General features: G+C 52.6%; 1 protein-coding gene across 1 annotated transcript; it reads left to right on the top strand.

The window, feature by feature from the left end:
- The first annotated feature begins 8496 nt into the window (after positions 1-8496).
- LOC145947989 (uncharacterized) lies at positions 8497-9024 on the top strand. Its single transcript, XM_083057753.1, has one exon. The coding sequence runs from the start codon at positions 8497-8499 to the stop codon at positions 9022-9024; it is 528 nt and encodes a 175-aa protein (XP_082913879.1).
- Positions 9025-12293: the final 3269 nt, after the last annotated feature.

Below are 12293 nucleotides of genomic sequence, written 5' to 3'. Positions count from 1 at the left end.
GTATAAGATATTCTATTGTGTATGCCTGTTGCGTGTCATCGTGGTGTGATTTACCCGCTGGGGTCCGGAAATCGTTATCGTGCGAACTTCATCGCGATAGATCCGAAATTAATAAAGAGAGAGCTTACTGCGCGACCACCGGCGAGAGCGTGAGAGAGAGCGCGAGCGAGAGTTCTGTAAGACACCCCGCCCCTTGATCTGTCCAGCCACTGGACCAGATAAGGTCTGACAGCCTCGACCGTCCTCTGGCCGGGCATGCTGGGGTCTTCCAGCAGGCCCGACCATCTTTCGATGAGGACGCGTCGAGACTGTCCCCTCACGGTACGTCTGACACCGTCAGTGTAACCCCCGCCTGTTGCACCTCCCGAGTCCGGTTGTACACTTCTGCGTACATCCGGGCGAGGAGTTCCACAGGGGGGACTCCGGAGAGTACCCCCACCGCCGTCCAGCTTACCGTACGGTACCCCCTACATATGCGGTTGGCCACCCGGCGCTGCACTTGTCGCAATGCATCGCGCAAGCGCCGAGTAGCCGCCACTTTCTCCGCCCAAATGGGGGCACCGTACAAAAGCATGGCGTGAATGGTGCCAGCGTATAGTCGGCGAACACTTTCTCTAGGCCCTCCCAAGTTTGGGAGAAGGCGGCCCAAAGCCATAGCCGCCCTCTCCACTCTGGGGGTTATTTGCCTAAAGTGCTCGCCGAAGGTCCATCGGCGGTCCAGGTAGAGGCCCAGATACTTTATCTGGGTCCCAACACAAATCGGGGTGCCTGCCACCTTAACTTTGGCTCTTGGTGGCGCCCCATGTCTTCCGTTGTGGAAGAAGACTGCTTCAGTCTTGTGGGGCGCCACCTTGAACCCCACCCCCTGGATGGTCCTTACCACCCTCGCCAGCGCGAGATTGCCTCTCGCGACGGCTTCCCCCCAGTTTCTTCCTCCGGCCAGCACCAGGGTGTCATCCGCATAGCAGACAGCCTGGCAGCCAGAGGGGAGGGCAGTCCGCAGGACCACGTCGTAGGTGATGTTCCACAGCAGTGGGCCTAGCACTGACCCCTGTGGAACACCACCCGACACCGTCCTCTCGTTTTCCTCCGCGTCCCGGTCGTAATAGACTATTTTCCTGGAAGTAATCCCTTATCACGGCGACGAGATAGGAGGGCACCCGGTGATACTCCAGGGCCTCTCCCACGGGCCGGGGGCGGGAGAGAGCCCGCGTGGATGAAGAGGGAGATGGCGCCGGGGGGCAAAGAGTGAGAGTGAGAAGACCCCGTCGCCAACAACGCCAGACCCGGTGACATTGAAGGGGAACTTAGGTTCCCCAGAAATGTCACCGAGAAAGGGCCGCCTCTTAGAGAGGCGGCCAAACACACCGGGATGCTGGGCAAGGGGCGCGGTGCCCCCCTCGCCGGGCGCTAGAAGGGATGGCCCGAGAGGGCGAAGTTTGTCTGGGGAGGGCGGGGGCGGGTGTCGCCTGGCTGGCGGCCGCACGGCGTAAGCCCTGCGGCCGGGAGTTGGGCGGCATCCGCCCCCCCCCGCCCCGGCCGAGTTCCTCCTCCAGGGGAGGGCTTCGGCGGTGCCCCCGGGCCGATGGTCGAATCCCGCAAAGGGAGGGAACCACGGCCTGGGGGCACGGGGGGTCACAGGGGCTCAGAACATACCCTGAGCCCCATTGCACGTGATCCCCCGGGAAGGGACGCGGCAGGGACGGCCCTCTCACCGGTGCCTCAGAGCGCCGGTGGGAGGGCACCACTGTCTGCGGCGAGGGTTCCCCCCCTTCTGGAGGGAACTCTCGGGAGTAGAGCTCCCGGAGCGTCGGCCGAATCTCTCGGCCCCTTTGGGAGGGAGAGGGAGCCCCGTTCCGGGAGCGAGGGGTGGCGGCTCAAGCGGGAAGACTCGAGCCGTGACCCCGCCCCCCAAATTTTTTGGGAGGGCGCGGCGTGGGGGTGGTGCCCCCCTGCGCCGCAACCGGGAAGGACCGCACGATGGTTTTCGCGGGAAAGAGTATCTTCCCTTCGGGGAAGATGCTCTCCTGGGAAGGTAGGGCCAGGGGATGGCAAGAAGTGATGCAATAGCTCGTGCCTTGCCATCCCCATAAGCGCCAGCGTAGGTACCCGCTGTGGTTTTAGTACGGTAGGTCTTGGACCCCATCGCCGATTCATACGTGAATCGGTGATGGGGGACAAGAGTCCCATATAACCCTCATCCCCTACCCGGGAGGTGAGTGGTACCATGAGGTTCCCACAGCGTAACAAAAAAAAAAAAAAAAAAAAGGCCTCTCCCACCCGTCGCCAGGGCAGGGTGTTAAACGCATTGGCGATATCTAATGATATCGCCAATGTCACCCCTCCCTCCTCCGCAGCGGACCCCGCGATCGAGCGCACCCTATCGACTGCATCGATAGTGGAACGCCCGACCCGGAATCCGTATTGGTCCGAGTTCAGGTTCGGACCCCCCCGAGACAGGTGCCGGACGGGGCGGTCACAGATTATTCGTTCGAATATCTTTCCCGCCTCGTCCAACAAACAGATCGGCCGGTACGCGGAAGGTTGGTCCCGCGGCTTGCCCCCCTTTGGGAGAAGGACGATATTCGCCTTCTTCCAAACTGGGGGGAACTTTCCCTGCCGTAGACAGTAGGTGTACAGGTCCCTCAATTCATCTTTGAGCTCTAGGGATGCCACAAGACGAGACAAGACGAGATTCTGGACAATCTCGTCCTTGTCTCGAAAAAATCTTGAAATGTATATTCTTGTCTTGATCTCGAACTCGAGAATCTCGTCTCGTCTTGAAATTCTCGAAATTTCTCGAAAACCAAAATGCCATTTGCAAAAGAAATTGTTTTATGTAGGATCTGAAAGATCCAACTCCTTTTGTTTAAACGGACTCTCTAAGATAGCGATACTTTTTAAGATAGCGGCGTAATTTTACCAATTGGCGTATAGCGATAGCGGCATAATTTCACTGATCGGCGTTCACTTAGATCCGATGACAGAAGCCGCACCGCAAGCCGGTTAGCCGGCGGAAACGGCGGTGAAGCTTTTGAAAATAAGCATATATAAGCATGTGGCATGTACACGCCATGAGTCGCAGAAGATTCGCCCGCACGATATATTATAGATTCTAGCACTCGTTAAATTCAGAATCGAACTACAGCATCACATAAAATCGGCGTTGTGTTTCGTAAGGCCAAACGTCAGCAGACTACGGAGCTTTACTGAATTTTTAAAATGTTTACAAAAAGAAAAAGGAGCGTAGAAAATGAACCAAATATCAGTGATAATGACAGTGACATAGACGTAAACGAAGTGACAAATAATTGTAGTGAAAAACAAGAAATTAACGAAATCAATAAAAAAAATACAACCTTAAAAGTTAAAAGTTATTTTGACATCAAGATTATAAAAGATGCAAAAGTTGGAGTCTGCAAGTTGTGTAAAACTCAAAAGAAGACAATAAAAATGACGAACTCTAATACAACTGGTCTTAAGAGACATCTGCAAAGGAATCATGCAAAGATTTATGAAACCATATTCGGAAATTCAAACTCTCCAAGAGTATCTTCGAAACAATTATCTATTCATGATACGTTTAAGCAGGTATGTTTTTGTAGTGTTACATTACAAAAGATAGAGAATAATTAATTGAGTATATACAGAGTCGTAATTTAGAGGTGAAAAAAATTATGATACAATGAAAACCTGACGAATTTACGCATTAATTTTGGATAATAATGTTCTCACAAATATATATAAAATACATATTTATCCAATCAACAATACACACACACACACACATATACAATATAATCTTTTTTAAATAATTAATTTTATCTTTCATTTAAATTTAAAAAAACTGAATAATGAATATATGCTTTATATAAATATGAAATACGATTATTAATTATTTTATTTTTACTAACTGATGACCGATAATTTAATTCATTTTTTATTTTTTTTATTACAGTCCATGCCAATTATAACAAATCAGATCTATTTAGATCGCAAGATTGTGAAATGGATAGCAATGAAGTATCTGCCTTTTAACTTTTTCGATGATCAAGAAACGCAAGAATTTTTTACACTTCTCAATCCTAAAATTAATATGCCAAAGCGTACCACGATGCGTGCAAAAGTTGTACAAGTCTTTACAGATATACAAAAATCTGTAATTGACACCTTGATGCAAAACAAATCTAAAATATCATTCACATTAGATGGTTAGACATCTGTTGCAGGAAAATCATATTATGGGATAACTGCACATTTTATCAATGATGATTGGAAATTGGTTTCCGTTGCTTTAGATTTCGTCGCTTCGAATGGTCGCCACACAGGAAAAGATATCGTAGAAATATTTTTTGCATGTTTAGAAGATAAAGGCATTTTAGAAAAAATTCAGGGCATAACGTTAGATAATGCTGCGTCAAATTCTACATTCATTGAACAATTCGGAAAACTTATGATAAACAATTCACTAGTTTTTGATGTTGAAAACCAACATTTTCGCTGCTTTGCGCACATTTTAAATTTAGCTGTGCAGGATTCTTTAAAGAAATTAGTCAGTGAAGAGACGCGCGAAGATGAAATAGATAATGACGACGATTATGAATCTGTTAAAACACCAGTTCTTAAATTAAGAAGCATTTTTATAAAATTAAAAAGATCGGAACAACTTCGCAATAAATTAAAAAGTAGTTGTTACATAACAGACACGAAGTACTTATTGCCGATAATTGACGTAGCAACGCGTTGGAATTCAACATACGACATGATCGAATGTGGATTATCAATGTGTTCAGCTCTGAATGCACTTTGTAGCACTAGTAATGATATGAACATTGAACGTTTTCTGTTAACAGACGATGAATGGTACTTATTAAAACAGATTAGCGTATTTTTAAAAAATTTTAAATTAGTTTCCACTCTTCTTGGAGGAGACAAGTATGCTACTTTGCCGCTAGTCATAGTAGCATTTAATATGCTACTAGATAAAATAGACAATATGATGCAATTATTAAATCATAAAGAAGACAGATGTGGAACCGATGAAAATTTGCTTTTGGCATTTCAAGCAGCAAGGGATAAATTAATTAAATATTATAATAAGACAAATTGGATTTATTGCATTGTATTACTCTTAGATCCTAGACATAAATTAGAAACATTTAATTTAACTAATTGGGGAAAAGAGTTGCTAAGTCAATCGTTGGAAAAATTCAAAAAAATATATAAAGAAAATTACTTTAAAATATCTTCCGAACAAAGTTATTCTCCAGATTTAACCAATGCAACATTTAATTCTGATCCAGATACAATTGATATACATTCACTGTATGAGAACAATTCAGCTTCAAATGACAATGATTGGAATAAAGAAATTAATGAATATTTGAATTGTAAAAGAGCAGATAAAAATGAAGATATTTTAGAATGGTGATCAAAGCACACCCATGTGTATCCATGTCTATCTGAAATGGCGAAAGACTTTTTGAGTATTTGCGCAACATCCGTTCCATCAGAGAGATTATTCTCTGTAACAGGGCTAATTATAACTAAACAAAGAAATAGATTATGCGAGGAATCGGCGAGATATCTACTTTGTTTAAATTCATGGGCTACATGTTTAATTTCTAAAATCTTATTTGGCGAATAGCGAATACTTCTTCGTGCGTTAAACCAAAGCTGTTTTACTGATCTATTTTATCTTTTTGCTGCGTTTTAAATACTTATAATTAGTGCAATAAAGTGATTTATTAATATGAAAGAGTGACTTATTTATTATTCTAAGAAAAAAATTGTTTATATATTTATTAAGATATGACCAAAAATCTTCAGAAATGACATACCACAAGCAAACGAGAAAAAAAAGTTAAATTTTGTCGGGGACAGTGTTATATATTAAATTGATATATATATATATAATAGGAATAAATATCGATTTGAATCAACATTTTCTATAAGCTGGGAAATATTTTACGAAAATATAGACAAATTTCAATAATTTTCAAGACTCGAGATTTTCGAGAATCTCGAATGTAAACTCTTGTCTTGTCTTGAAATCTCAACAGAAAAATCTCGTCTCGATCTTGTCTCGAATTCGAGACGAGACAAGAGGAGATTCTCGAAATCTCGAATTTTGACGGCATCCCTATTGAGCTCCCTATGGGCGAGGCTCCATGCCCTCCCTAGGACGCCGTCAGGGCCCGGCGCTTTGCCGGGCTTAATCTTTCTGACGACGTCCCTCAGCTCTCCTCTCGAGACATGCATCTCCTCCTCGTCCCACTCCACTTCCCGCTCTGGAATTGGGTCGTTAAGACCGTCTTCCATTACGGGGAATAGAATGTTTATAATCTGTTGGACGAGGAGGGGATCCGCTGACTCCGTCACTGGGGACGCGCCCTGCTTGAGTTTCCCAAGCACCATCTTGTAGGGGCGTCCCCACGGATCTTTGTCCAAAGAGAAAAGTAACTCCCCCCAGGACCTCGCCCTTGCCGCCCGTATCTCACGGCGGAGCTCATCACTGAGGGACCTGTACTCCCTCCATGCGTCTTCGCTTCCTTCTCGTCTGCGGAGTCGGCCGACACGCCTTTTACTGCGTATCAGCTTCCTCCGCAGATCCGCTAGGTCTTCCGACCACCAATAGGCCTTTTTTAGTGGCCGGGGGTTGGACCTGGGCATGGAGGCGTCACATGCCGCCTCCATAGTGCCGAGGATCCAGCCTAGGTTGCCTTCCAGACTTCGATCCCCTGTGTCCTCTCTCTAGTCATGAGGGCACAGTGGATCGAAGTCATAAACGTCTCCCCATCAAGTTTCTTCAGGACCCACCGCTTCTCCTTCCTTTTCCTTTCTTGGCGGCGAGCCACGGTCCGCCCCGCGGTGGTAGCGACGGAGAACTCTATCTGTTGGTGGTCAGATAGAGTCTCTCTCTCCGCCGTCACCCTCCAACGGCTGATTAGCCGTTGAGCGGGGGGGTTTGCCCACGTCAAGTCGACGATGGAGCCCCCCCGCATTCTGACGCACGTGTTTTGTGCACCAGAATTTATGATGTTCAGACCGTGGTCCGCCGCCCAATCCAACACAAGGTCCCCTCTCCGGTCCCGCCGCGGGGACCACCAAACGCCTTACTTAGCGTTGAAGTCACCCGCGATTATTGTGGGGCGTGGAGAGAGGCCCCTTACTTGTCTACCTACCTCCTCCAGCCTGTTGGCATAACTTTGCCTGTTCAGGCTCGGAGGCAAGTAGACACTTACAATCGCGGTGGGCTCCCAGAGGACCGCCACGAATCCCCTCCCTTTGGCGTACGGCTCTATGGGAGGGGAGTTCGCGGCACCCCTCCAGACGATGGACGCCGTGCCGTCTTGGCTGACCGCCCATCTGGGGCCCTCTCGGACGTTATATGGTTCCGAGAGGATCCCCAGACCGCAGTCCTCCTCGGCCATCGTCTGATCGACGAGGAGATTCTGCGCCGCCCCGGAGTGGTTCAGGTTTGCCTGTATGACTCTACAGGTCATCCCGGCCACTCTCGGGGCCCTTTTTCCTCTCCACCTCCATGTCGGAGGCGGAGTCTTTATCACCGATATCCTCTCGCAGCCTCCTGCGCTTATTACCGCCCGCTGCGGGAGGATAATCTTTTTTCTCCGCCTTTCTCCTTTCTTGCGTGGGGAGAGGAGTGGGGGCTCTGCCCGCCGCGGATGAGGACCTTCCAGCCTCTTCCCTTTCCGCCGCGGGAGGGGCGGGCTGGCTCTTGCTCATTCGGTTTAGAGCCAGCCCCCTCGTGCCCTTCTGTACGGTAGGGCACGCCTTTCCTCCCGAGCGATTTGCAGGGAGGTTTCTTGCTTTGCACACTGCGCAGTGTGCAACCTCCCTGCAGCTCTTAGCTTCATGGCCCTCCTTTCCGCACCTGTAGCAGAGCCCGCTCCTATCGACGCTGTTGGGGCACCGTTGCCTCACATGGCCCCCCTCCAAACACTTGTAGCATTGGAGGGGCCTGTTTTCCAGCAGCTGCGCCCCAACCAGCGCCCATCCTATTTGCATCCTGCCTGCGGCCACTATTTTGTTGGGCGCTAATAGGGGGCATCTCACCCACGCCGTACTCATTCCATTGGGGAACATATGGATGTCCCCTACCTTTATCTCTTCGGCCTCACACCCCCCGTTCTCCGCTATCGCAGCGGTTATTTCTCGGGGGGTGGTTGAGACCTCCAGGCCTCGGTGGCGAAGGGAGGAGGAGCCAAGGGGGGCTACGGGGATGGCGTAGCCTCCCCCAGGCTTTTCAAAAGCACAATGGGAGAGGAGAGAGGAGGGGCCGAGGGTGGCTCCGGGGATGGCGTTGCCTCCCCCGGGCTCGCCCAAGGCCAGACAAAGGAGGCGCCCAAACCCCAACGTAAGCGTAGGGTAAGGGGCGCCTCCAATAAGGCGAAGAAGGAGGGAGCGGACACGCCCGTAGCTCAAAGTAGTGAGCTCGTGGAAGTAGTCATGGAGGAGGCTTAAGCATCGCCAGTTATGGCGAAAAAAATAGGCCTCCTTCAGGCGAACCTGAACCACTGCGCCAGGGCACAAGACTTATTCTTGCACACTCTGGGGCAGTGGAGATGCGGAGTTGGGATCGCGGCTGAGCCGTATCGTGTCCCAGCGGATAATCCGTGCTGGACCACGAACGACAACGGCTCGGTCGCGATCACTTGTAGAATGGAGACAGGCTCTCCCCCATGCACGAAGATTGGAGGTGGGCGCGGGTATACAGCCGTAGAGTGGGGCCCACTGTGGGTAATCGGGTGTTACATCCCCCCCAGTGTGGACTCTGCCACGTTCGGGGATATCCTCGACGAGATCTCACTCGTCGTCCAAAGGAGACTCCCCGAACCTATTGTGGTCGCCGGGGACTTTAATGCCAAATCGGCGCATTGGGGCTCCCGGCGAACAGACCGCAAAGGCAGGATCCTGGAAGATTGGGCAGCGGTACTCGGCCTCTGTATCATTAATCAGGGGACGAGCAGCACCCTAGTCAGGCCGCAGGGGGAGTGGATTTAACATGGGCATCTCCCCATGCGGCGGACAGGATTGAGGACTGGCGGGTGATGGAAGAGGAGAGGGTGCTGAACCGCGCCCAAAGGGGGGACCCGCCCAAAAGGTGGGCCCTAGCTAAATTGGACCCTGACAGGTTGATGGCAGCCATACTCTCAGCCACCTGGCCCGGTGCAGAAGGACCGCAAGGGATAGAGGACCAGGTGGCATGGCTCGGGGAAACCATGAGGGATGCTTGTGACATCTCCATGCCCCGAGTCAAGCTGAGGTCGCAAAGAGCGGCGTACTGGTGGACGGAGGAGATTGCGGACTTGAGACGCACCTCCGTCCAGGCCAGACGCCGCTTTAAGAGAAGGAGAAGGAGAGGTGTCGGCGACGATGACGAGGGCGTGGCAGAGGCGCTCGAGCGTTACAGATCAGCTCGTAACACCCTGAGCGCCGCCATCAGAGCGTCAAAGGCGAGGTCCTGGGACGAACAGCTCCAGGGCCTCAATGCGGACCCTTGGGGCGTCCATACATGGCAGTTATGAAAAAACTGCGAAGATGGACGCCCCCCCGTGACGGAGGCACTGGACACTGAAGTATTAGAAAACATTCTATCGACCCTCTTCCCACAATGCGACAGGGTTCCCGAACTACATATAAGGGAACCCGTCGCGTGGGAGGAGGAATACGAAGTGTCCAGTGCCGAACTGGCCGGGATTGCCAAGAGACTCAGAGCCCGGGGCAACAAAGCCCCGGGGCCTGATGGCATTCTCGGAAGGGTCTGGCTATATGCCATGACGCACCTGTCAGGGCCAATAAAGAGGCTGTATACCGACTGCCTCAAGGCAGGAGAGTTCCCCCCAGTCTGGGGTAAGGCTAAGTTAGTCCTTATCCCTAAAGGGGGCAGAACAGATGGAGCACCTTCCGCGTATAGGCCCATCTGCCTGCTCGATGAGGTCGGCAAGATCTTCGAGCGAGTAATAGCCGACCGACTCGTCAGGCAGATGAGGGAAGTGGGGCCGGACCTCCACGAGGACCAGTTCGGATTCCGCGAAAATAAATCCACGACGGACGCGATTCTACGCGTCCGCTCGTTCGCGGAATCCGAAGCTGAAGAGGGCAGGGTGGTGGTTGGTGTATCGTTGGATATAACCAACGCATTTAACACCCTGCCCTGGGGAAAGGTGAGGGGCGCCCTTGAGGATCATGGCGCGCCCCTCCATACCTCGTGGAGGTCGTAAAGGCCTACTTCAGAGAACGAAGCCTAGAGTACCGGGACAAAACCGGTGCTCAACGCGGAAGGAAGGTGTCATGTGGTATCCCACAGGGGTCAGTTTTGGGCCCATTGCTGTGGGACATCACGTATGACAAAGTGCTCCGTTCTGCCCTCCTCCCGGCTGCCGTGTCGTCTGCTATGCAGACGACACAATAGTCCTGGCCGGGGGGAACGACGGGGGGACGCGAGGAGGAAGGCGAATTTAGCGGTGGCCTGCGTGGTGCGCTCAATAAAGGGACTGGGCTTGAAGGTGGCTCCCCATAAAACGGAGGCCATCTATTTCCATGATGGCTCCCGGGGGAAGCCACCAGGGGCCCACGTTATCGTGGACGGCATCCCCGTTCGGCTGGGGCCAAATATTAAATATTTGGGCCTATGGCTGGACGGAACTTGGCGCTTTGACGAACATTTCGGTCGTCTGCCCGAAAAAGCCAACGGAATAGCGGCGGCACTCAGCCGCCTACTGCCCAATCTTGGCGGGCCAGACGACCGGGTAAGAAGGCTGTATGCGGCCGTGGTGAACTCGGTGACCCTGTATGGGTCACCGGTGTGGGCGGACGAGGCGGTGGCCACGCGACGTATTAGGGACGTCCTCCGTCAAATACAACGGAGAGTGGCCATCCGCGGTTATCGCACGGTGTCGCATGTAGCGGCCTCGGCCCTGGCGGGACTGCCTCCCATGGAGCTCCAAGCGTACGCCTATAAAAGGGCGTACGAAAGAATCAAGGAGCTCCGTGGGACGGGCTTCAGAATAACTGAGAGGGTCCGGGGCATCATCAGAGCGCAAGCCCGACGAATGATTGAGGAATGGGGGGATGTCTGGAAAACACCCCCCATCCAATTCGGGAAGGAGAGTCGTCGGGGCCGTGAGGCCTGTGTTAGAAGAGTGGGTGGACAGGTCTCACGGCTGGATGTCGTTTCACCTTACGCAGGTGTTCGCCGGACATGGATGTTTCGGCGAATACCTGTGTAAGATAGGTAAGGAGCGCACCACGCAGTGCCATCACTGCGACGAGGACAGGGACACGGCGCAGCACACGCTGGAATTTTGTGCTAAGCGTGGGCAGATGAGCGCCGTGTCCTTATTCAAACAATAGGGGAGGATTTGTCACTCCCGGCCATCGTTACAAAGATGGTCGGGAGCGAAGACGCGTGGAGAGCGGTCTCCTCCTTCTGTTTCAATGTTATGGGGCAGAAGGAGGAGGCTGAAAGAGAGCGGGAGAGGGAGGAGGCTCCCCCTCACCCTTGAATCCCGGGAGGAGAGGGATGACCCCTCCTGGCTGCCTGGGCGAGGAAACCGCCGTGGTGGGGGCCGGGGGGGAGAGAGCCCGCGTGGATGAGGAGGGAGATGGCGTCGGGGGGCAGAGAGGGAGAGTGAGAAGACCCCGTCGCCAACAACGACAGATCAGGTGACATTGAAGGGGAACTCAGGTTCCCCAGAAATGTCACCGGGAAAGGGCCGCCTCTTAGAGAGGCGGCCAAACATACCGGGATGCAGGGCGAGGGGGGCACCTCCGCAGAGCGGAGGAGAAGGAGGCCAGTAGGGCGGAGTGGTTGGGCGGAGGGCACGGTGCTCCCCTCGCTCGGCGATAGGGTGGAGGGCCTGCAAGGGCGTTGTTGTCTTAGGAGGAGGGCGGGGGCGGGGGTCGCCCGGCTGGCGGCCGCACGGCGTAGCCCTGCGGCCGGGCGGCACCCGCCCCCGCCGAGTTCCTCCCCCAGGGAAGGGTCTCGGCGGTGCCCCCCGGGCCGATGGTCGAATCCCGCAAAGGGAGGGAACTACGGCCCGGGGGCACAGTGGGATCAAAGGGGCTCAGACACACCGAGCCCCATTGCACGTGATCCCCCTGGGAAGGGACGCGGTAGGGGCGGCCCTCTCACAGGTGCCTTAGAGCGCCGGTGGGAGAGCACCACTGCCTGCGGCGAGGGGTCCCCCCCTTCTGGGGGGATCTCTCGGGAGAAGAGCTCCCGGAGCGTCGGCCGAATCTCCCATCCCTTTAGGGAGGGAGAGGAAGCC

This window comes from Prenolepis imparis, unplaced genomic scaffold (assembly GCF_030444845.1).
Source record: "Prenolepis imparis isolate NDT839.2.m4 unplaced genomic scaffold, iyPreImpa1.0 SCAF_207, whole genome shotgun sequence".
Classification (NCBI taxonomy): Eukaryota; Metazoa; Arthropoda; class Insecta; order Hymenoptera; family Formicidae; genus Prenolepis; species Prenolepis imparis.
Note: the sequence above shows the minus strand (reverse complement) of the source record. Positions and strands in the feature narration are given on the sequence as shown.